This window comes from Oreochromis aureus, linkage group 14, assembly GCF_013358895.1.
Source record: "Oreochromis aureus strain Israel breed Guangdong linkage group 14, ZZ_aureus, whole genome shotgun sequence".
In the NCBI taxonomy this organism is placed as follows: domain Eukaryota; kingdom Metazoa; phylum Chordata; class Actinopteri; order Cichliformes; family Cichlidae; genus Oreochromis; species Oreochromis aureus.
The window spans coordinates 36,233,963-36,259,173 of record NC_052955.1 but is presented as its reverse complement, the minus strand read 5'-3'; the positions used below and the strand labels follow the sequence as shown (position 1 = coordinate 36,259,173).

General features: G+C 43.0%; 1 protein-coding gene across 5 annotated transcripts in view; it reads right to left on the bottom strand.

The window, feature by feature from the left end:
• fat3a (FAT atypical cadherin 3a) overlaps positions 1-25,211 on the bottom strand; it is a 215,487-nt gene that overhangs the window by 72,363 nt on the left and 117,913 nt on the right. For all 5 annotated transcript variants that reach the window (XM_039622588.1, XM_039622586.1, XM_039622587.1 and 2 more), the window contains 8 exons: positions 24,647-24,922; positions 24,029-24,239; positions 21,193-23,921; positions 19,705-21,076; positions 11,032-11,228; positions 10,790-10,943; positions 10,408-10,641; positions 9,211-9,600 (listed from right to left, as the gene is read on the bottom strand). In XM_039622588.1, the coding sequence (XP_039478522.1) occupies positions 9,211-9,600; positions 10,408-10,641; positions 10,790-10,943; positions 11,032-11,228; positions 19,705-21,076; positions 21,193-23,921; positions 24,029-24,239; positions 24,647-24,922 (5,563 nt within the window). The remainder of the gene's footprint in view (positions 1-9,210; positions 9,601-10,407; positions 10,642-10,789; positions 10,944-11,031; positions 11,229-19,704; positions 21,077-21,192; positions 23,922-24,028; positions 24,240-24,646; positions 24,923-25,211) is intronic.

Below are 25,211 nucleotides of genomic sequence, written 5' to 3'. Positions count from 1 at the left end.
CGTCGTCTGCGCTTATGTGCCGAGCAGCAGTTCAGAGTACCCAGCCTTCTTGGAGTCCCTGGGTGGGGTACTGGAGGGTGCTCCTCCTAGGGACGTTGTCCTACTGGAAGAATTCAGTGCTCATGTGGGCAATGACAGCGAGACCTGGAAGGGCGTGATTGGGAGGAACGGCCTCCTGGATCTGAACCTGAGTGGTGTTTTGCTGGCCTCCAGCTCATCTTGGAATGGTTCGCAGCCGAGTGTGAAGCGGTGGGAATGAGAATCAGCACCTCCAAATCTGAGGCCATGGTCCTCAGCCGGAAAAGAGTGGAGTGCCCACTCTGGGTCAGGGACGAGTTCCTGCCCCAAGTGGAGGAGTTTAAGTATCTCGGGGTCTTGTTCTCGAGTGATGGGAGAAGGGAGCGGGAGATCGACAGACAGATTGGCGGGCGCTGTACCGGTCTGTTGTGGTGAAGAGAGAGCTGAGTGTAAAAGCGAAGCTCTCAATTTACCGGTCGATCTACGCCCCTACCCTCACCTATGGTCACGAGCTGTGGGTAGTGACCGAAAGAACAAGATCGCGAATACAAGCGGGAGAAATGGGCTTCCTCCGAAGGGTGGCTAGCCTCTCTCTTAGAGATAGGGTGAAAAGTTCAGCCATTCGGGAGAGTCTCAGAGTAGAGCCGCTGCTCCTCCACATCAAAAGGAGTCAATTGAGGTGGTTCGGGTATCTGACAAGGATGCCTCCTGGGCGGCTCCTGGATGAGGTTTTCCGGGCATGTACCACAGGGAGGAGGCCCCGGGGCAGACCCAGGACACGCTGGAGAGACTATATCTCTCGGCTGGCCTGGGAATGCCTTGGTGTTTCCCCGGACAAGCTGAAGGAGGTGGCCAGGGAGAGGGAGGTCTGGGCTTCTCTGCTTGGGCTGCTGCCCCTGCGACCGGGCCCTGGATAAGCAGAAGAAAATGGATGGATGGATGGATGGATGGATGGATGGATGGATGGATGGATGGATGGATGGATGGAGAACTCAATTTCCCTCTGGGATTAATAAAGTTTCTCTGATTCTGATTATTGATTGATTCATTGTAATCTGTGTGCCAAATGGGATTCTGGCTGGGATTTCCTCACTGTATATGATTTCACCTGTAACTTTAACATAATGCCATCTGATTCTTTAATGTCCACCTTAAAACTGGGAGATGCAATCTGCATAACTGAATGAGTAACGATGACTTTGGAGCAGTTGGAAGTTGTTACAAGAGTTTTGTGTCATAGAAACAGCTGGTGGAGTTTTTTTAAGAGCATTGGTTAGAGGTGAGAGAAAGTTAAGCAAATATTCAGCTAGAACATTTACTAAAAGTGTTGCTCCTGTACGGTGTACTCTATAGTAGATCAACAGAGTGGGAGGGAATAGAAAGATAGGAATAAATAGGAAGCAACAGGACTCATCCAAAAATATGGCCTTTCTTCTGACTAAATTAATTACAGACCACTTACTTATAGCAAAACTCTTGGAGAAGATGCTCTGTCCTCATTTTCCTGAAGTATTATGTCAGAACAACATCTCTGAAATTCTGAATTTCAGTGATGCTTTAGACATTATCATAGTACTGAGACTGTACTTATGAGGTTTACAAATGAACTACTAATATAGATGAATGCTCTATTTTTGTACTACTTAACCTATTTGCAATATTTTATACAATAAACTATCAAACTTTGATAGAGAGACTGCAGCACAGGGTTGGTAATTCTGGGAAAGCTCTGAAGTGGCTCAGATCACATTTGTTACCATTGGTGACATTGAAAGTAGCCAGTTGAGTTGGTTTAGGTATCTGACTAGGATGTCTCCTGGATGCCATCTGAGTGATGTGTTCCAGGCATGGAAGGATCCCTGCCTGGGTTGACATGCTAAAAACATGATATCTCTTGACTGGCCTGGGAATGCTTCAGTGTTCCCCCAGATAAGCTGAAGGAGGTGGCTGGGGAGAGGAAGATCTGGGCTTCTCTGCCCCAGTGACCCAGTCCCGGATATGTGGAAGAAAATAAATGGATAGACGGATTTTACGTATGACTTTTGAAGCCCTTCATGGCCTCACCTCAGAATATTTAGTGGAACTACAGTTCCAACCACTCCTGTATCAACCAGTGTACAGTCTTAGATCCGAAGGCAGAAACCTGCTAACTGTTCCCACCTACCACGTAAACCAATTTGCCATTAGAGCTCCTCAGTTGTGGAATGGCCTGCCTGACCTCAACTCATCGGTGAATTATCTTAGCTTTTTTTTTCTCTCTATTTCAAATATATATATATATATATATATATATATATATATATATATATATATATATATATATATATATATATATATATATATACACACACACACACACACACACAAAACAGACCCAGCACGTCCCTACGGGCGGTTTGTCCTTCAAGCTCGGGTCCTCTACCAGAGGCCTGGGAGCTTGAGGGTCCTGCACAGTATCTTAGCTGTTCCCAGGACTGCGCTCTTCTGGACAGAGATGTCCGATGTTGTTCCCGGGATCTGCTGGAGCCACTCGCCTAGCTTGGGAGTCACCGCACCTAGTGCTCCGATTACCACGGGACGACCGTTACCTTCACCCTCCACATCCTCTCGAGCTCTTCTCTGAGCCCTTGGTATTTCTCCAGCTTCTCATGTTCCTTTTCCTGATATTGCTGTCATTCGAACCGCTACATCGATCACTACGGCCGTCTTCTTCTGTTTGTCTACCACCACTATGTCCGGTTGGTTAGCCACCACCGCTTTTGTCCGTCTGTATCTGGAAGTCCCACAGGATCTTAGCTCGGTCATTCTCCACCACCCTTGGGGGCATCTCCCATTTTGACCTCGGGACTTCCAGGTTATACTCGGCACAGATGTTCCTGTACACTATGCCGCCACTTGGTTATGGCGTTCCATGTATGCCTTGCCTGCTAGCATCTTGCACCCTGCTGTTATGTGCTGGATTGTCTCTGGGGCATCTTTACACAGCCTGCACCTGGGGTCTTGCCTGGTGTGATAGACCCCAGCCTCTATGGATCTTGTACTCAGAGCTTGTTCTTGTGCTGCCATGATTAGTGCCTCTGTGCTGTCTTTCAGTCCAGCTTTGTCCAGCCACTGGTAGGATTTCTGGATATCAGCCACCTCCTCTATCTGCCGGTGGTACATACCGTGCAGGGGCCTGTCCTTCCATGATGGTTCCTCGTCTCCCTCCTCTTTCTTGGGTTTCTGCTGCCTGAGGTATTCACTGAGCACTCGGTCAGTTGGGGCCATCTTCCCAATGTATTCTTGGATGTTCGTTGTCTCATCCTGGACTGTGGTGCTGACACTCACCAGTCCCGGCCCCCTTCCTTCCGCTTAGCGTACAGCCTCAGGTTGCTGGACTTGGGGTGAAACCCTCCATGCATGGTAAGGAGCTTTCTTGTCTTTATGTCAGTGGGTTCTATCTCCTCCTTTGGCCAGCCTATTACCCCAGCAGGGTACCTGATCACGGGCAGGGCGCAGGTGTTGATGGCCCGGATCTTGTTCTTACCGTTCAGCTGACTCCTCAGGACTTGCCTGACCCTCTGCAGGTACTTGGTGGTTGCAGCTTTCCTAGCGGCCTCTTCATGGTTCCCATTCGCCTGCAGGATCCCCAGGTACTTGTAACTGTCCTCTATGTCTGCAATGTTGCCTTCTGGTAGTTCGATCCCCTCAGTTCTCACTACCTTCCCTCTCTTTGTTACCATCCGACTACACTTCTCCAGTCCGAACGACATTCCAATGTCATTGCTGTATAGCCTGGTAGTGTGTATCAGTGAATCGATGTCTCGTTCACTCTTGGCATACAGCTTGATGTCATCCATGTACAGGAGGTGGCTGACAACTGCTCCGTTCCGTAGTCGGTACCCATAGCCAGTCTTGTTAATGATCTCACTGAGGGGGTTCAGGCCTATGCAGAACAGCAGTGGGGACAGAGCATCTCCTTGGTAGATCCCGCACTTGATGGTGACTTGTGCTATGGGCTTTGAGTTGGCCTCATTGTGGATGTTGGGTATCGAAGAATCCATAGGTCCCTCATCCTATTCATGTAACCCCTTCCGCCAGGGTTACGCCAGGTACGAACGCAGATCCACTGAGCGCTCAACACAGCATCGTCAGAGGAAAAGTTGATAAAATAAATTAAAAATTTTGTATTGTTCGATACATATGCGTACCGAACCGAAAGCACTGTATCGAACGGTTCAATATCGATATGAGTATTGTTGCACCCCTAATATATATATATATATATAAAACACCCAGCACGCCCCTACGGGCGGTTTATCCTTCAAGCTCGGGTCCTCTACCAGAGGCCTGGGAGCTTGAGGGTCCTGCGCAGTATCTTAGCTGTTCCCAGGACTGCGCTCTTCTGGACAGAGATCTCCGATGTTGTTCCCGGGATCTGCTGGAGCCACTCGCCTAGCTTGGGAGTCACCGCACCTAGTGCTCCGATTACCACGGGGACGACCGTTACCTTCACCCTCCACATCCTCTCGAGCTCTTCTCTGAGCCCTTGGTATTTCTCGAGCTTCTCGTGTTCCTTCTTCCTGATATTGCTGTCATTCGGAACCGCTACATCGATCACTACGGCCGTCTTCTTCTGTTTGTCTACCACCACTATGTCCGGTTGGTTAGCCACCACCATTTTGTCCGTCTGTATCTGGAAGTCCCACAGGATCTTAGCTCGGTCATTCTCCATCACCCTTGGGGGCATCTCCTATTTTGACCTCGGGACTTCCAGGTTATACTCGGCACAGATGTTCCTGTACACTATGCCGGCCACTTGGTTATGGCGTTCCATGTATGCCTTGCCTGCTAGCATCTTGCACCCTGCTGTTATGTGCTGGATTGTCTCAGGGGCATCTTTACACAGCCTGCACCTGGGGTCTTGCCTGGTGTGATAGACCCCAGCCTCTATGGATCTTGTACTCAGAGCTTGTTCTTGTGCTGCCATGATTAGTGCCTCTGTGCTGTCTTTCAGTCCAGCTTTGTCCAGCCACTGGTAGGATTTCTGGATATCAGCCACCTCCTCTATCTGCCAGTGGTACATACCGTGCAGGGGCCTGTCCTTCCATGATGGTTCCTCGTCTCCCTCCTCTTTCTTGGGTTTCTGCTGCCTGAGGTATTCACTGAGCACTCGGTCAGTTGGGGCCATCTTCCCAATGTATTCTTGGATGTTCGTTGTCTCTTCCTGGACTGTGGTGCTGACACTCACCAGTCTCCGGCCTCCTTCCTTCCGCTTAGCGTACAGCCTCAGGGTGCTGGACTTGGGGTGAAACCCTCCATGCATGGTAAGGAGCTTTCTTGTCTTTATGTCAGTGGGTTCTATCTCCTCCTTTGGCCAGCCTATTACCCCAGCAGGGTACCTGATCACGGGCAGGGCGTAGGTGTTGATGGCCCGGATCTTGTTCTTACCGTTCAGCTGACTCCTCAGGACTTGACAACCGCTCCGTTTCGTAGTCGGTATCCGTAGCCAGTCTTGTTAATGATCTCACTGAGGGGGTTCAGGCCTATACAGAGCATCTCCTTGGTAGATCCCGCACTTGATGGTGACTTGTGCTATGGGCTTGGAGTTGGCCTCTAGTGTTGTACTGGAGACACATCCCCATTGAGTTCCTGATGAAGGCTCTTAGGGTCCTGTTGATCCTGTACAATTTTAGGCATTCCAGTATCCAGCTGTGGGGCATTGAGTCATAGGCCTTCTTGTAATCAATCCAGGCTGTGCACAGGTTGGTCAGTCTGGTCTTGCAGTCTCGGCTGACTGTTCTGTCCGACCTTCAGTTAGCCATTCAGGGTGTCTCTCGTTAACTAGCAGCTGGTTTATTTGTGCTGCCAGACGCTCGTGGAGTGCAGTCAGCTTCTTCAGCCAGTAGGCGTGAACCATGTCGGGCCCTGTTGCTGTCCAACTCTTCATACTGGAGACCCTTTCTTGGATGTCTGCCACTGTGATGGTTACTGGACCCTGTTCAAGGAGGTCACTATGGTCTGCCCTCAGATCCACTAGCCACTGAGCATTGCCGTTATGGGTTGCGTCCTTCTCCCATATGCTCTTCCAGTATTGCTCCGTCTCCAGCCTTGGTGGTGCTGTTCTGTTATTGTTCCCTTGCCACTGAGAGTACACCTTTGCTGGTTCTGTGGAGAACAGCTGGTTTATTCTCCTGCCTTCTATCTCTCTGGTGTATGGACAGCTTGCTGTATTTCTTATGCACCTTCTTTGTCGCGCCTTTCTGCAACTCCGTTAGTTGGCTAACCTCCCTCCGTGCTACTTTGATCTTACCCTCTAGCCTCCTTCTCCATGGAGGGTACTGCCCCTTGTGGCTGTTCAACTTGTAGCCAAGCAGCTCACTGATCACTGCTGCCGTAGTGTAGATCAGCTTGTTAGTGTCGGTAATCGTGGTTGTAGGTATCATCCGTAGTGCTGCATTAACATCATCTAGCAGACCTTCTGAGGGTACTTCACGTAATCTTGGTAACCGCCACGGGGATCCAGGTTTCAAGCTTGGCCATGATCCTATCTTTCAGGTCAGTTCCTCTCGCACTCAACGATCCTTCTCCTATCACACTTGGGGCTATGTACCCAATCTCGGGTGGGGTGATGATATCTCCCCTGACCTGGCGCCCTGACTCCTCCTTGCCGTAGCATTTATGTTGTACCTCGTCAATCTCTAGCTGTGATAGCAGTCCCTTCTTTCGAATGTTGGAACACTGAGCTACTAGTTGTTTCGCCGTCATTGTGGATGTTGGGTATCGAAGAATCCATAGGCCCCTCATCCTATTCATGTAACCCCTTCCGCCAGGGTTACTTGCGTAGTAGCATTCCAACAACGCCCTGTTTTCATCTCTTGCCCACCGATGCCTTCTTGTTCCAGTAGCCCACTTGTCGTCAGGGTGCCTTGGTTCCTCAACACCTGACGCGGACCTTGTTGATCCGGGCGACGCCCGAGCCGGCATGCCTTCATATTTATCTGTCTCGCTCATGTCTGCGGTAGGCTCGCTTAGCATAGGGGGTCTAGCCTTAGGACCCTTACTGGATACAGACGCCCCAGGCAGGAATCGAACTTGCGATCCTCTGCTCCAAAGGCGTGTAGTCTAACCACTACGCTATCCAGCTGCTGTACACATATATATATATATATATATATGTACACACATATACACATACATATACACATATACAGTACATATATATATATATATATATATGTACACACATATACACATACATATACACATATATAGTATATATATATATATATATATATATATATATATAGTATATATATATATATATATATATATATATATATATAGATATAGATATGTGTATATGTATATTTGTGTATACATACATGCACGCACACACACACACACACACACACACACACATCAAGCTCTATGCTAAGAGTGAACGAGACATCGATTCACTGATCCACACCACCAGGATATGCAGCAATGACATCGGAATGTCATTACTGGAGAAGTGTAGTCGGATGGTAATGAAGAGAGGGAAGGTAGTCAGAACTGAGGGGATCGAACTACCAGAAAGCAACATTGCAGGCATAGAGGACAGCTGCAAGTACCTAGGGATCCCACAGGCAAATGGGAACCATGAAGAGGTCGCTAGAAAAGCTGCAACCACCAAGTTCCTGGAGACGGTCAGGCAAGTCCTGAGAAGTCAGCTGAATGGTAAGAACAAGATCCGGGCTATCAACACCTACGCCCTGCCTGTGATCAGGTACCCTGCTGGGATAATAAGCTGGCCAAAGGAGGAGATAGAAGCCACTGACATCAAGAAAAGAAAGCTCCTGACCATGCATGGAGGGTTTCACCCCAAGTCTAGCACCCTGAGGCTGTACGCTAAGCGGAAGGAAGGAGGCCGGAGACTGGTGAATGTCAGCACCACGGTCCAGGATGAGACAACAAACATCCACGAATACATCAGTAAGATGGCCCCAACGAAAAGGAGGCAGCATCATGAAAGGACAGGCCCCTTGCACGGTATGTACCACCGGCAGATAGTGGAGGTGGCTGATATCCAGAAATCCTACCAGTGGCTGGACAAAGCCAACTGAAAGACACCACAGAGGCACCAATCATGGCAGCACAGGAACAAGCTCTGAGCACAAGATCCATAGAGGCTGGGGTATCACACCAGGCAAGAGGTAAGGTGCAGGCTGAGACAATCCAGCACATAACAGCAGGGTGTAAGATGCTAGCAGGCAAGGCATACATGGAATGCCATAACCAAGTGGCCGGCATAGTATACAGAAACATCTATGCCGAATACGGCCTGAAAGTCCCGAGGTCAAAAAGGGAGAAGCCCCCTAGGGTGGTGGAGAATGACCGAGCTAAGATCCTGTGGGACTTCCAGATACAGACGGACAAAATGGTGGTGGCTAACCAACCGGACATAGTGGTGGTAGACTAACAGAAGAAGACGGCCGTAGTGATAGATGTAGCGGTTCCCAATGACAGCAACATCAGAAAGAAGGAACACGAGAAGCTCGAGAAATACCAAGGGCTCAGAGAAGAGCTGGAGAAAATGTAACAGTGGTCCCAGTGGTATTCCGAGCACTAGGTGCGGTGACTCCCAAACTAGGCGAGTGGCTCCAGCAGATCCCAGGAACAACATTGGAGGTCTCTGTCCAGAAGAGCGCAGTCCTGGGAACAGCTAAGATACTGCTCAGGACCCTCAAGCTCCCAGGCCTTTGGTAGAGGACTCGAGCTTGAAGGATAGACCGCCCGCAGGGACGAGTGGGGAAATTTTAATTTTCATATATATATATATATATATATATATATATATATATATATATATATATATATATCTTTTTTTTTTAAATTTGAAGGCACACTGAACCAGCATGGCTACCACATCATCCTGCAGCAACATGCCATTCCAATATTTACAATATTGATGGGCAATTTGTATGGCCAAGCCTTGATATTCACTGATGCTCATGCACATTCTACCTTATGATGAAAATCTGTGACAGATTTTTAACGGCCCTAAGAACAACAGATAATGTTGTGAGTCAACATAGCATAGTGAAAGCTGATAGAGATCTAGTTAGAGAAAGATATAGTTATTTACCATCTTAGAAACTGTATGAGCAATTAAAAGCACAGACTAATACTGTAACACCTACACAAAGTGAGAGGGTGTCCCTCACTCACCAGTCAATGGATGAATGTGGAACTTTCCATGCTCATTCCCTGATCGGATACTGTAAGTAATCTCAGCATTAGTCCCGATGTCCTTGCTGGCAGCGTAAACTCTCAGAACTTCAGTACCTACTCCCACATCTTCTGGCACAGATGCCAACTGATCACGTCGCTCAAACACAGGTGGATTGTCATTGATGTCCAGGACAGTAATTGTGACATTGACCAGTGAGTAGAGCGGGAGTGGTGAGCCTTGATCAGATGCACAAACTGTTATCTGATAAAATGGCTGGATTTCACGGTCGAGAACTTGTTCCAGGACCACAATGCCTGAGTATTTGTCGATAGAGAAAAATCCTCCTGCAGAGTCAGCCAGGGAATAGATCACCATACGCCCCGGACCTACGGTAATGTCAAAAGAAAAGGGTGAAGCTTTGGGCCTCAGTAGGAGACGATATGAGATTTATACCCAGTTATAAATTTTTTTTCACTAGTGGTCTGACATAAAACCTCTATAAAACACTTAACTATTTGACTGAATATTTTAAGCACTTCAAATTTTGTATACAATTAGTTTAACTTCTTTTTTAGCACTACAGTATATTAGGTATGCATTTATATTAACATTTCCCTGTTAAAAGAACGGTTTGTTTTTGCATTAGCTTCTTTCATTTCATGCAGGTTTTGAATTAATGTGTCTGGAGCTGTCTGATAAAAATATTTCAAAATGGTCTTTCCTTAAAGGTTGTCTCCTTGTGAAATGATTTGTGCCTTCCAGCACTTATGCTATTTTCACACTGCTTCATGAAAGCAAGTTCACAACAGTCCACAAGCAAGGACCTCTGTGTCAGTCTAATCCAACTTTCATTTTCAGCATGACCAAACTCTTCCTCATGGTTCAAACCCAGAGAAGACACATCAGGTCGCAAGCATGATCTGCATCATGCTTAATGACTTCAAAGACATTTTTTGTGTTTTTGTGGGAATTCCAGGGAGTGATCCAAAAGGAGTGCTGGAAAGCTTGAGCACTTCAGAAAGAGCCAAATTTAAATTAGGTATGTTGTGTACCTCATTTATATTAAATACTGGTAAAAGTTTTGATGTGGCTCCATTAATTGCACCTTGAATAATTGGTTTCTTATGATGCAGATTAGCAATGGAAGCAGTACTTGTAGTAGTGTTAATATAAACAGTTGCCTAGTGTATCACCTTCATCAGGGTCTATGGCCTGGATACGTGTAAGTAGGGCTTTGGTGACTGTGTCTTCATAGACGCTGGTGGTGTACCGAGACTGGGTGAAAATAGGTGGATTGTCATTCACATCAGTTACTGTCAGATACACCACAGCACGGCACCACCGCCCACCACCGTCAGTAGCCTGGGCAACCAGTTGATAACTAGGTGTCATCTCACGGTCCAGAGGCACAGATGACTTAATCTCACCTGGACAGGTATAAAACAAGATATGAAACATTGTGATGGAGCCAAACAGGGAGATGACATTTGCCTTGTGTATGATTAAGTTGCGATTCATGCTAGTTCAGAGAAAAACTTTTACAAGTGTATTTTTAAAGTTGGACTGCATCCATACCACTGTCTGGGTCAATATTGAAGTCTTGGGATCCAGGACCATGTAGAGAGTACTGAATCCAAGCACTGATACCCATATCAGCATCTGTAGCTCCAACCCTCAACAAAACACTGTTGGCTGGGAGGTCCTCTGGAATGTAGGCAGTATACATAACCTGCAGTCACACACACACGGACACAACTAGTTATGCCAAATCAGTTACGTAGAAAAAACCCAAAACAATACACAACTTTATTCCTCACCTTGTCACAGATTGGGCTGTTGTCATTGGTGTCTACCACTGTCACTTCTACTGTTGCCTGGGAAACAAACAATCCATCACTAGCTGTGACGTTGATGTTATATAGGTTGCATTCTTCCCTGTCGAGTGGGCCCTTTACATACATCTTCCACTCACCCTGGACCAGACCCAGGGCAAATACACCACGATAGTTCCCACCTGGGCGGCACACATAATTAATACAGGATCAGTCAAGAAATTAGTTATGTATGTCTGTGAATCCATTTGTAAAATCTGAAGTGCAGTAAGGTAATTTTTAGTTTTCACTGTGGCTGAAGGCAAAGTTCAAAGTCAAAACCTGTGCATTCTAAGTCAAGTTCAAATTTTAAACTATATTTAAAGTTCAAAATGGGCATAAACATCACCATTCTTAATTGCATTTGAAATGTTTTGACAGAGTAAAGGCAATTAAATTTTTAAAAATTGTGTTACAATAATAAATTAGTGTTATGCATATAGTAATTTGTCATTTCTGTGCAAAATAATGAGCATGTTGCTGTGGCAGGGTGTGTTTTGTGGCTCAGCTACAGGGGAGGGGTGGAGCAGTGGGTTCAGGGGACAGTGATGTGGAAGGCTGCCTGGTACAGCTGAGATCCATCATGCTAACCATGCCTTCCCTATTTCAGTAGCTGCTGGGGCACAGAAGAGGTATGTGAGGTTTGGAGTGGAGAACAGTGGGCTGGAGCCCACTGGAAAGTGTACAGTCACAGAAGTATATACATGTGTGAGAGTAAAATAAAAATCAGTTTGCCAAATAAACCTGTGGAATCATCGGGTCCTTTATATAAAGTCTTTATCTCTGAGTATAAGATACCCAAGTTGTCTGTCTGGTAGCTTGAACTACTATTACTTCAAACTTTGCATCATGTGACAAATGAGGAGAAGACTGAAGTCCTTGTTTGTGCTCCTAAAAGTTTTGTACCTAGTGTTATGGAAAACTTGGGTCCACTTGCTACATTTGCCAAACCGTCTATCAGGAACCCTGGTGTTACTATTGACTCAGCTCTGACTTTGGATGCCCATGTAAAATCTCTGGTTCGCTCCTGTTTTTATCACTTGAGAAACATTGCTAAGCTGAATCCTATTGTATCGCGCTCCGAATTAGAAATTGTCATTCATGCATTTGTTTCATCTCGACTGGATTATTGTAATTCTTTGTTTACTTGTTTATGTAAAGCCTCTTTGGAGCATCTGCAAGTTGTTCAGAACGCTGCTGCAAAGCTTCTGACCAAGTCCTCCAAGTATTCCCATGTCACACCCCTGCTGATTCAGCTGCACTGGCTCCCCGTTAAATTCAGAATCCAGTTTAAGGTTTTGACCTTGACTTTCAGGGCTCTGCATGGACAAGCACCAACATATATAAGTGAACTTTTACATCCATACATTTCCAGCAGGTCCCTGAGGTCATGTGACCAGGGCTTGCTGGCTGTCCAACACACGAGGCTGAAAACAAAAGGCTTGTTTTGTAACAAGCTTTTGTAACAGTGGCCCCCAGATTGTGGAACTCTCTCCCTTTGAGCCTGAGATCTGTGGACTCAGTGGTCGCTTTTAAAAAACAGCTAAAAACTAATCTTTTTAAACTTGCTTTTGGTTGATTTTTATTTTTAGGTTTTAGCTTCTGTGAAGCACTTCGTGATTTTTATCTTGAAAGGTGCTATATAAATAAAGTTTTACTTTTACTTTACTTACTTTACTATCTGCCATGATACTGTTGTTGATTTTTTAAAAACTGTTTTGTTTTTTTCTTTGTTTTTTAATTTATTTAACTTTTTTTTGGCTGTCCTGCCTGGCTGCCTTGGAAATTAGAATTATGATCTGAACTGCACTGTTGTGTATCTTGGTTTTCAAGACAGGCAGAAGCCTGTAAGAAAAACAGACACCTGGAACACAAGAATTCGAAAACGCAATCAACAATCTTCTTCTGGTGTTGGTGTATGTGTGTGCGAATGTGAGAGAGAGAAAGAGCAAGATTGTCAAGTTTAAGTGTGTGTGTGTCTTTGTCATTAAATGTACTTAGAAATTAGGGTGGGAAACTGCAAAAATGCCCCACTAGAGCCAGAGGCAGACAGAGATGGGCCATCAGCAGCCCTCAACGGTAGGGAAGATTTGGGGCCACACATCTCCGCGATACCATGCCAGCAGGAGGAAGGAGCCCAACTCCACCACAGGTGGTCATTAATTTATTTAACCTTTATTGAGACTCAATGTCTCATTTACAAGAGAGATCTGTTTCTGACAAACAAAATAAAATAACAATAAAACAATAAAATAGCAATAAAATGATGAAAATAAAAATTATCTCATGTTTAAACAGTTACTGGAAAAACAGGAACAAATTCCCAATTATGATTTCACAAGGGCATTTGTACATCTTTTAAACTCTGCTAGTGAAATGTACTGAGAGAGCTGTAAGTCCTTCTGTAATGTATTCCATGAAAATGGGGCAGAAAAGAAGAATGTTTTCTTTCCAAAATCTGTAAGAACTGATGGAAAACTCAATGTAATTAAGTCTTGAGACCACAAACTATGACTAAAATGTTTAAGTAACATGTAATCTGATAAATAGGAGGGCAGTAAACCACAAATAGCAGAATGAGCCATGAATGAGCAGAGCCATTCAGGAGGGGTAAAAAGGTGGTAGCAAGATGCCTTTTCCTTGCAGTGAAAGTGAAACACAAATTAGCAATGATTTTGGAAAAAAGAAAAAAGTTTCTTTAACAGGTGAGCAATATGTAGCTTACAGGAAAGATTATCACCAATCACAAACACCCAAGTATTTGTATGAGGTCACAGGTTCAATAGAAATGCCGGGTACAAGAGAGTGAAGTACTGCAGGCACGCTATTTCCATTTCAGAACAACATGACCTTGGTTTTATTTGTATTTAAAACCAGTCGGAGCTGACACAGCTGTGACTGTATACAATCAAAAGCTAGCTGTGACTGTTCGGAAACTATCTCAATGGTATGAGCATTTGCCCTCCTAATGGAGGCATTGAACCGATTACGAAACTTACGAAAACATAGCCAAACATCATTAGTCAGACTTTCTCACAGTAGCCCACGTCTGGTTCCTCTTATGTAGGAGAATGACCAATGGAAATATTTCCATGCTAAATTGGACTTGTAATACGACCCCAGTTAAATCTGACTGAAGTCGTAAATAAAAACTTTAAATTTCTTTTTGTAAAGATGCCAGGCTTGGACTGTAAGAGTTTAGCGTTTCTCACCCACAAACCTATTTGGCATACTAGTTTTAAAAAAGTGTTAATAAGAGATGATTTATCTGGTGATTTGGGATTAAGGCGTATACAGCTTTGAATATTTTGTTTAAGATTTAAAGAAAAACAGTGTGCCATCAGACAAAGAAGAAAATGCAGTTCAGATAAAAGTCAAATTTGGCCACGTTCACACTGCACGCGAAAGCGCACCAAATCCGACTTTTTTGACCCTATGCGACCCATATCCGATCATGGTATAACAGTGTGAACAGCACAAATCCGATATTTTCAAATCCGATCTGGGTCACTTTCGTCTGTGGTACTGAATCCGATACATATCTGATGTTTTAGAAAGCGACTGCTGTTTGAACGGTCATGTCGCATTAAATCCGTCTTTTACGTCACTGACACAAGACAGATGCCAATTATCAGCGCCGGAGAAGCGCCTGAGAAGACATCGTGAACGCTTCCTGGCCATCCAGTGTAGGTGTCAGTGAAACTGTTTGGAAGACAGCGTTGGAGAAACGTGAACATTTTATTTGTACTGTATAATCTGCAGATTCTGACAGAAATCTGCAACTATCCTTTGAAGCACCATTCCTCTCTAAAACAGTGATAAGGATAATTATTAGGCCATATGTAAATAACAAAATAACTTTACAACTTAAAGCAAAATTGGGAAACGTAAAGTCCAAAACAAGTCTTTATATTAAGGGCCATCAGTCAAACAATACTGTTTGGTCTGGGTCTAAACAAAGCACATTGTGTGTGACGTCTTCTTTTGCGCATGCGGGCTGCTTTGAGGGTTCACACTAGAGGGCGTTTGCGGTCACATTTTATTTGTAGTGTGAACAAGCAGACAAAAAAATCGGACTTGATCAAAAAATTGGAATTGAGCATTAAGACCTGCAGTGTGAACGTAGCCTTAGAGAAGGCTCTGTGGTAGGGGAAGCAGATAGTGGCCAATAGTAGCCAACCACAGCCATAGACTGATTTCCAAACAGGTTAATTACTTAGGTCCGTAATTTCAAACTGCGTAGGTGCAGATCTTCAAGACTTGAGCAGCTTCCCAAGACTTCTCTGGAACAGTCAGAATTCAATCATATTCATGTTAGGTAGCAAGCTACCAGCATTTACATGAAGGATGTGTAAACCAGGCAGTTTTTTTTTTAATCTGCTGGTGTATCACATACAGCCGGGGGCCGAGAGTTAGGCTAAATACCAAAAAACAATAAAAGCATCATTATTAGACACTTGCATATAAAGTTTCTGGGAAACAAACAACTATAAGAACTAGTATTAAAGGCTGACACAACAGAGAGAATGACACTGCTATCAGCTGTTGTTTGTGGGTTCATTGCTGACCTTTACAGTTTGATGCAGAGAATATCAAATAAAGTTCGAGGCCACTTGTTTTTAAAGTTGTGTCAGGAATGGAGTGTGTGAAAGAGGATCCAAAGGCAGATTATGTTAAACAAAAAAACTGATACTTCTATAGCACCATTCTATTCAGTTGAAAATTTCAACCATTTTCTACTGCAGACCTTACTCAGCCAGTCACAAATACATTCACACAGCACATTTATCATCTACACCTAAACGCATACTTTCTTGTGCTCATATGCCAGTGGATACAATGAGCTCAGTATCTTGCCCAAGGTTACTTCAGTGTGTGGACTCCACCATTGGTAGATAACCCTCTCTATCACATGACCCACAGTTGCCCTTATGAAGCTTCCATATATATTTTATTGCAACTGGTGGATGTGACAGTGTAGTTGATGTAGGTTACAAAAGCTTTTCAACACAATCTAACCAGTGTCACTCAGGGAGAAAATACAGGAAATGTCAGTAATCACGTCCAGTATAAAGTATGTAAGATTTGGCAGTGCTCTATCTGACATTGTGATTTATAGTACTGGAGCTCCAGAAAGGGGCTGCACTGTTTCAATTCCTGTTCACTTATTATACTTCAGACTTTCAGTACACCTCCAGGACCTCCCTCTACAGAAATATTGAGATGATTATGCAGTAGGTTGGAAATATTAGTGATATGCAGGAGGAGAGTATTAGTAGAAGATTTTGTGGAATGGTCAGAGATATATCATCTGCTTTTGAATGGGTATAAGATCAGAGAGCCCAACCTCAGAAAGAGTACAACTAGATGGCCCATGACTATCCTGAGACAGAATGTCAGTGTGGTGTACATAAGAGTACAAGTCCACAACGACAACAGACTGAACTAGACGATGAACAGATACAAGCAGGGAAGGAGCTGACTCTAAAGTTTTGAAGTTGAATGTTGCATTTGAAATTACATAATGATGCAGAGAGGTGTACAAGAACATAAAGTGAATAAGGTGATTGAGGAAAAAATACTGCATCATGAAATAGTGAATAGTGAATCATGGGAAGCCTAAGCCTATTGCAGTGTAAGAAAAGGAAAGATTCAGTGTCACCTGATCCAGTTCAAACTACACTGTTTAGCAAAAGGGAAGTTTTGGTAATGGACTGTTTTTTTCATAACGATTTTCTGCTCTAACTGAGCACTCAAAAGGCTTTACACAAAATACTTAATTTATTCCTATTCATACATGCAATTTTTCCCCTTATGCTTAAGTGTTTTCTGACATTTACACACATTCACACTCCAGTGCATGGATCACAGGGGTTAGTATATGGCTCAAGGATATTTGGTATGCACACTGGAGCAACCAGGAATCGAACCACCAAACTTCCAATTAGTAAATGACTTGCTCCATCCTCCTATGCTAAAATCACACCAATTTTTAAACCTAGTCTTTAAAGTCGACAAGGTGTCCATTTCCTGAATAGAAACTGGTGCGTCTTACACAGAAGAAGGGCTCAAAAGCCGAAGGCTCTGCCTTATGGTCTTATGGGTTGTTGTTGGGGTTTTCACTGTATTATTTTAGGGTTCTTTACCTTACAATATAAAGGACCTTGAGGGAACAGTTGTTGTGATTTGGCGCTATATAAAGGAAATTCTATTTCAATTATCAAAATTGGCAAAAATTACAGAAAGTAATAATAACTCAATTGCATATTCTATAAAGATTTATGGTTAAGGAGATTTAATGAATTTTAAATGTATCTAATTATAGTATGTTGTTTTTTCCTGTAGCTCACTGCCAGTTGATCAGCCAAATCAGTATGTTTAATCAGACATGCACTTGGAGAGCAATCATTATCCATACTGTATAATAATTTATGAATATTTTAGATTTGATCTGCACATTTGGACCTTATTCATGCGAAGAATATCCCAGGCTGACATCAAGAAATATTGAAAGATGGCATTTGTTTCCTGAATCCCACAGTAAGAGTCTATTATCTTTTGATACCAATTGAATTTTAAAATTCTGTCACAGTCACAAAGTAATTATAGCACTAGCACTGCTATGATTGCTGCTAGTATAATGTGCCACCCAGTGTGATCCTGCCCAGCACTTTGAAAATTGTAACATAATCCTAAACCTAACTGGTTCCATGGTTCACCCTTATGCAGGACCAAAAAAAAGAGAGAAAACATCCTCAGTGTTTACAACTTTGGATACTGTGGCTTAAAAAGCCGCAAATCAGAAGTACTTGACTCCCTGGTATAACTCTCAAACGTGCAGCTTGATGCAGATAACCCATAAGCTGGAGAGAAAACAGGATCTCACCAATTTTGAAAATCCTCATTTAGCCTGAAAAAAGGGTTTGAGGCTCTATAAAAATACTAGCAGCCACCATGACAAAGACAAGGAACTGATTGTGGACCTTAGGCAGACCAGGAAACAGTGACCCCTGTTTCAATCCATGTGGATTCAAGTCAATGTGGACATAGTGGAGCACTATAAATACCTTGGAGTACAAATTGACAATAAACTGGACAAGCTTAAAAACACCACTGCACTTTACAGGAAGAGCCAGAGAAATATTAGAAACATGATGTTGGTCAGTGGAAACTACATTCATCATCATCACGAGCTTGCCTGAAAAACTCACTACAAAGCCTTCAGCTGATCCAACATGGTGCTGCAAGAGTACTGACAGGGACTAGAAAGAGAGAGTACATTTCCCCAATACTGGCTTCTTCATTGACTCCCTATTTAACCCAGAATTGAATTTAAAATCCTTCCTCCCACATATAAGGTTTCTTAAAGGTTATCTTAAGACCTCATGGTTCTGTATCACCCCAGTGGAGCACTTTGCTGCCACACCGTGGACTTGTGGTTCCTAGGATATTTAAAAGTAAAATGAGTGGCAGAGCCTTCACCTTCAGCCTGAATCTTCTCTTAGTTATACTGCACTAGGCAACTCATGATGCACCAGGTGTCTCTTCTTCACTCACCTTTTTGAGTCACTATGTCTTTAATCATTACCTATTATTAACTTCTCGCTCTCTTCCACAATGTGTTTTTTGTCCTACCTTCCTCCCATTACCACCAAATGGTTGTGTTATGTTTGACAGTTCAATGTTGCATCAGCATCATCGTAGAGGTGGCTGTAGCTCAGGTGGTAAAGCCAGTCCCCTACTTATCGGAAGGTTGGTGGGTCGATTCCCGTTTGCTTGAGTGTGCATGCGAAATATCCTTAGGCAGGATACTAACCCTGAGTTGGTCTCTAATTCGTCCATTGGTGCATGAATGAGTGTTGGATAGAAAGAGCATAGAAAAAAATGCTTGTGGGAAATGGTGAATGAGGCAAGTTGTGTAAAGCGCTTTGAGTACTCAGAGTAGAAAAGCACTATATAAAAACCAGTCCATTTACCATTTTATTCCAAACAACTGGTTCAGAACTGTTTTTATCATCTAAGGAATGTTTCTAAAATCAAACTACTGGTTTCAAAGGCTGAACTTGAGATGATTATTCATGCCTTTTTCTTATCCCGACTGGATTATTATAATAGTCCTTTGATTTTTTTCAACAACAGCTTTGGATCACCTTCAGACTGTACAGAATGCTGCAGCAAGACTTAACTGGTACCAACAGAAGATCAATATCACTCCAGTTTTTGCTTGTCTTCATTGTTGTTGTTTTGCATTTTGTTTTAAATTTTGTTTATTTATTTTTTTTTGTTTTTACATTCTTATTAATTTATTTTTTTTTACTGTGAAACACTGTGATTTTTTTCTGTAAAAAGTGCTATATAAATACATTTTACTTAAGTGTTTGCTCAAAAAGGGGTTGGAGAGATCGCTTGATTGTTGCAAGTTTCTCTGTATGTTATTGTAAGGTCTTTACCTGACAGTGTAAAATACTTGTGATTTGGTGCTATATAAATAAAGTGCTCTGAATTGAATTACCTAATGTCAACTGTTGATTTAATTAATAGATGTATTTAAGTTTTTTTTCTGTTTTCTATCGGTTACTCCTTAACAATGCAGTAAAAAATATTTGCCTTGGGACTTACCAGTGATGTGATAGCTGACTTGACAGTTGAAGGCAGAGCTATCATCATCTCTAGTTATCAGCACAGCCACAACCTCTCCTGGGCGGTCACTCTCCTGAACAGAACCAAAGATGTGGTTCTCCATGAACCTGGGAGGGTTGTCATTGATGTCTGACAATGAAACTGTGACAGTGGTTGTACTGGAAAGAGTCAGGGTCTCCCCAAGGTCTGAGGCCACCACTGTAAAAGTGTACGAGGGGCTAGTTTCATGATCCAGGTCTTTGCGTGTAGTGATCCAACCAGTATTGCTGTCAATGCTAAAAGTGCTGACCAGTGTGTCTGAATCCTCTTTTAACTGGATTAATGAACCAAGTTTATATGTTACCTGGCCATTTGATCCAGAATCTGGGTCTCTTGCTTGAACTTGAATGATTCTGGTTCCAACTGGCATTCCTTCCATAATGGTGGTATCATATGAGTTGGCCTCAAAAGCTGGTTTGTTGTCATTCAAATCTAATACCTTGACTTCAACTTCAACACAACTCACCGAATCAAGCTTAGCCTGTTGTGCCGTGGCAGTGACTTTGAAGTAGTATCCTTTGATCACCTCGTAGTCCAAAGGCTTATCAAGCTTGATCACTCCAGTATGCTTTTCCACCACAAACACACCATCTTGGTTGTTTTCACCAGCCTCTCCATTAACCAGGGCAAAAGTAGTAGAGAGTGATGTAAATTCAAGAGGAGTGTTGAGGTGAACTGTTCCTATGACTGAACCAATAGGAGTGTTCTCTGGTGTATTGAATAAATAATGATATTGGCTAAAGGATGGAATAAAAGTCTCTGGAGAAAGAACATGGATATAGACAGACACTAGAGAGTGTCTGACTGGATTTCCTCCGTCAACAGCCTTCACAAAGAAAGATAATACAGAGTTTCTGAAATGGCTGAAACTGCCTTTAGTCACCATCCATCCATTGTCTGGGTCTATCTCCAAAATATCTACCACTGGTACATTTGCCTCACTGTAAAGTGAATATGTCACTTTAGCATTAATGCCATGATCAGGATCATGGGCCTGAATCTGTGTCACCAAAAAACCTTGAGCTACATCAGATTTCACTGAAGCTCGATACTCTGTGGCACGGAAACAAGGTGCATTATCATTATCGTCCAATAGAGTAACTTGTACTGTACAGTAACAGACTCGTCCACCTAAATCTTGGGCCGCCACTGTGAGAACAATGTCTTTGTTAGCTGGATCCTCACGATCAAGTTTTTCTGTGGTGTAGATCTGACCATTTGCATCGATGCTAAACTTGTCCTTACCAACATCATTCACAAAGGAATAAGTTATGAGCCCAAACTCTCCTGGGTCTGCATCTGTTGCCTTGACCTGAAATGAAAATTTTGATCATCTTAGTCAATTCAGAAAAATACTTTATAGCTACTTAATATACTTAATGTTATTTCTTTTTAATTTATAATTTAATGAATCCTTACTGCACCTACCTGTATAACTTTGGTTCCCACAGCAGCATTCTCTCTTAGCTCCGCCCCATACATATTCTGTCCAAACACTGGACTATGCAGATTGGCCCTCCACACTTTTACATGAACCTGTGCGGTGCTGGTGAACACCCCATCAGATACTGAAACATTGAGACTATAGGCAGGCTCCATTCTTTGCTTACGGTGGCTGGACAGTGTGATTATCCCCGTCTTTTTTTCTATTGCAAAATTCCTTTTTTCATTTCCTGATAAAATACTGTACTCCAACTTGTCAAAATCTGAGCTGTCTGCATCAGATGCCTGGACGCAAGTTATAAAGTGATCCCTTGTTGCCAACTCATTCACATATGCCTCATAGAGCAGCTGGTTGAAAACTGGAGGATTGTCATTTATGTCATTCAACATGACTGTCACAGACACTTCACTACTCAGTGGTGGAAAACCATTATCGGTTGCCCTGACAATAAAGTCATATTTTTGGAGTAGTTCATGGTCTAGCATACGAGCTGTCAGGATTAATCCACTGCTACTGTCAATATGAAAGTACTCTGTATTATTACGTGAATTCGAGAAGATCTGGTAGCGGACAACACTGTTTTTCTCAGAATCTTTGTCTGTGGCAACTACTTGGAGTGCTGGCGTTCCAATCATGGCTGTTTCAGATAAAACTACCCTGTAGGTCATTTTCTGGAAGATAGGTGGATTATCGTTGACATCCTGGACAAACACATCTACATCAACCTCAGCATGGGCACCAGTAAGATAGTCTGTGGCTCTAACAGTCAGGTGGTAAGATGATGTTGCCTCAAAATCCAAAGCATGGATGACACTTATGACTCCGGTATCAAAACCAATGTCAAACTGTAGGGATGGATCTCCATCAACAATTGTGTAGATGATGCTTTGTCCTTCAGGGCTAGAGGCATTGATGCCAAGGATAGGTGTGTGCACAGCTACATCCTCATTCACAGCAACAGTATAAAATGATTTGGCAAAAACAGGCATGGCTTTGTTGACTACAGTGATGGGAAACTCTATTGTAGATGAAAGGGGTGGGTAACCACTGTCTCTGGCATATATTACCATTCGGTATTCCACATTGGACAAATCAGACTCAAAAGACCTCTTGAGGCTGAGACTACCTGTCTGCCTGTTGATTTCAAAATGACCATGGTCATCTTTGAGATAGTAAGATACTTGTCCATTAATTCCTTTGTCACCATCTACTGCCATGGCCCTGAAAATGGGTGATCCTGGTTCAGCTTCTACTTGAACAGCTGCATAATAAGGAAGTCCAACAAACACAGGGGCATTATCATTTATGTCTTCAACTTGGACTCTAACTACGACTCTAGCCACATGTAGAGGGTCATGCTCCTTTCTTGCTTCAACCACCAGTTCATAGAACTCTTGCTCTTCACGGTCAAATGCTATACCTGTGGTCTCAATGACTCCAGATGTTGGGCGAATTTTGAAATGTGTACCAGCATTCAACAAGTTGTACTTTACTGGTTCATTCAGACGGTTTCCAATAGCATTGACCACAGCTACCTTTGTGATATTCAATACATTCTCTTTAATAGATGAAGAGTAAATACTGTGGGTGAAGCTGAAGCCAGAGTCTAGAGCTTCTCTGACAAGTATAGTCACCAAAGCCATGCTAGAGAATTTACCATCTGAAACTCTGACACTGAAGCGGAAGCGCTCTTTGGAAAAGTTGTTGTTTTTGACTACAATAATTCCACTTGAAGGTTTGATGCCAAAGTGCTGCAGTTCTCCATCAGTCAGAGAGTATATAAGCTCTGCAGGGATATCTTTGTCAGGGTCTGTAGCTGAAACCTGAAGTGCTTCAACTCCAACATAAGTGGGGAGTAACAGGACTGTTTCATAAGAACTCTGGGTGAAGCGAGGTGGGGAATCATTTGTGTCAATCACTTGTATTGTGACCTCAGTTGGACTTTCCGCTGTCAACTGTGGCGTTCCGTTGTCTCTCACATGTACATGGAAATGAAAGATAGTACAGGTCTCATAATCTAAATTAGCAATGGTTCTGATGGAGCCAGTTCCTGAGTCCACGGTGAAGAACATTTTTGCTGTGTCTTCAATAATCTGGTATACCAGCAGTGCATTTTGGTTACGGTCAGCATCAGTGGCTTTTATTACTAGAGGTGAACCATCTAAGTTTAAGACTACACTGTTAATTGGTGCGGCCTCACTTATACTCCCATGGTAGTGAAGCTCCTGGAACACTGGTGGGTTGTCATTATCATCCACTACCTGGATTAACAGAGTAGCATTGGAGGCCATGCCAGCCATGTTAATAGCCTGGACTATCAGTGTGTAAGAAGTTGTAGTCTCATAGTCAAGCGATTTTTGAGTAGTAATCACTCCACTATATTGATTTATCTTAAAAACATGATCGGTATTGCCCTGCTTGATGTCATAATTGAGGGTGGACTGGCTGACAGCACTGACTGTACTGACAGAGGTCCCAACCAATGCATTCTCCATGATTTCAGTTTGGTACTCAGGTTGAGGGAACTTTGGACCAGCATTATCAGATAGAGTGACAGCAATCCGCACTATTGTGGTAGTGGAAAGTGGGGGGGAGCCACTGTCAATTACTCTGACAGTGAGAATATAATGGCCTATGCTGGATAAGTCCAGCTCATGTGCAACAGTGATGACACCTAAAACTGGCTCAACTTGGAATGTATTTCCACTGTTTCCTGTTGAAGAGAAAAAAACCCAAAAACCCCAATAATAGACAAAATATCAAATTAACGTTCAAACCATGTACATATGTAGGAGCAAGTACTCAGTTGCCATAGCTTACCTGCTTCAATAGAGTAGTGTAGCTCTGCATTCTCGCCTTTATCTTTGTCTAGGGCAGTCACCTGGACTACAGCTGATCCCACTGCTGCTGACTCATATACTGAGCCTTCATACAGAGCACTGGTAAAATTGGGTACGTGGTCATTTACATCTTCCACTTCTATTAGTACACGAACCAAATCTTTTCTGTATGGGAATTCTTGATCCTTTACCTGTGGAGAAAATGATTAAACAAACCTAAATGTTTTCTTTAATGATATGTATAGGATGAAGATATATGATAGTCTAAATAATGTCTACAAAAACAAGTCATTAGACTACAACTGTTACTTCCTCACTCTCCTTAACCACACATATGTCTCCTGTGTTATGTAGTAGTTTAAAATTTAGATATGTAACTTCTAATGATGCAGTGAGATGTGGATACTGGTTTACTGAATGGTGTAATTTGTAAACCATGTAACTAGTCAGCTGATGTCACCAAAAGGTAGTCCAGCCCAAACGGAGGATTACTGTGTGGTTGCATAATTAAAACAGGAAAACTATCTGTATGATGAATACAATTCTATGATTTAGACTTTTAGACCAAAAATAACTCATGGATCAAAGTATATCTTACAATCACAGTGAGAATGTGTCGTGCACAGGCCTCATGGTCAAGCCTCTGAGTAGTGTAGATAGTGCCCTGGGTGGGATGAATACGGAACAGACCCATGCTGTTTGGGTCTATGGAACTCTGCAGAGAGTAGGTTAACTGGTGATGCTTATCACGGTCTGATGCCTGAACCTGGACCACTTTAGTGTCAGGTGGTGTATCTTCAGAAACAACGACATCATAAGTTGGTTGGAAGAAGATGGGAGCATTGTCATTGTTGTCCATAACAGTAATGTGAATCTGGAACATGAGGGACATTAACAAGAGAAAAAGGAAAGAAAGAAAGAACACACTTTAAAAATTATAGATATAAACTCAATGAAGTCTTCAGATTTATATAACTTATAATTAAAGATTTTGCAACTAAACTAAAGCTTGTCAGTTCAAAATTGCTTTTTGAAACACACCACCCTCTTATTCCCACAACAAAATTTTTGAAAGCTGCATATCAGTGTTTTTTGAGTTGAATCTTAAGCACACAATTTTTCCCTTTAATTATTTCCAAAGATAATGGCATCATGTGTGCTTG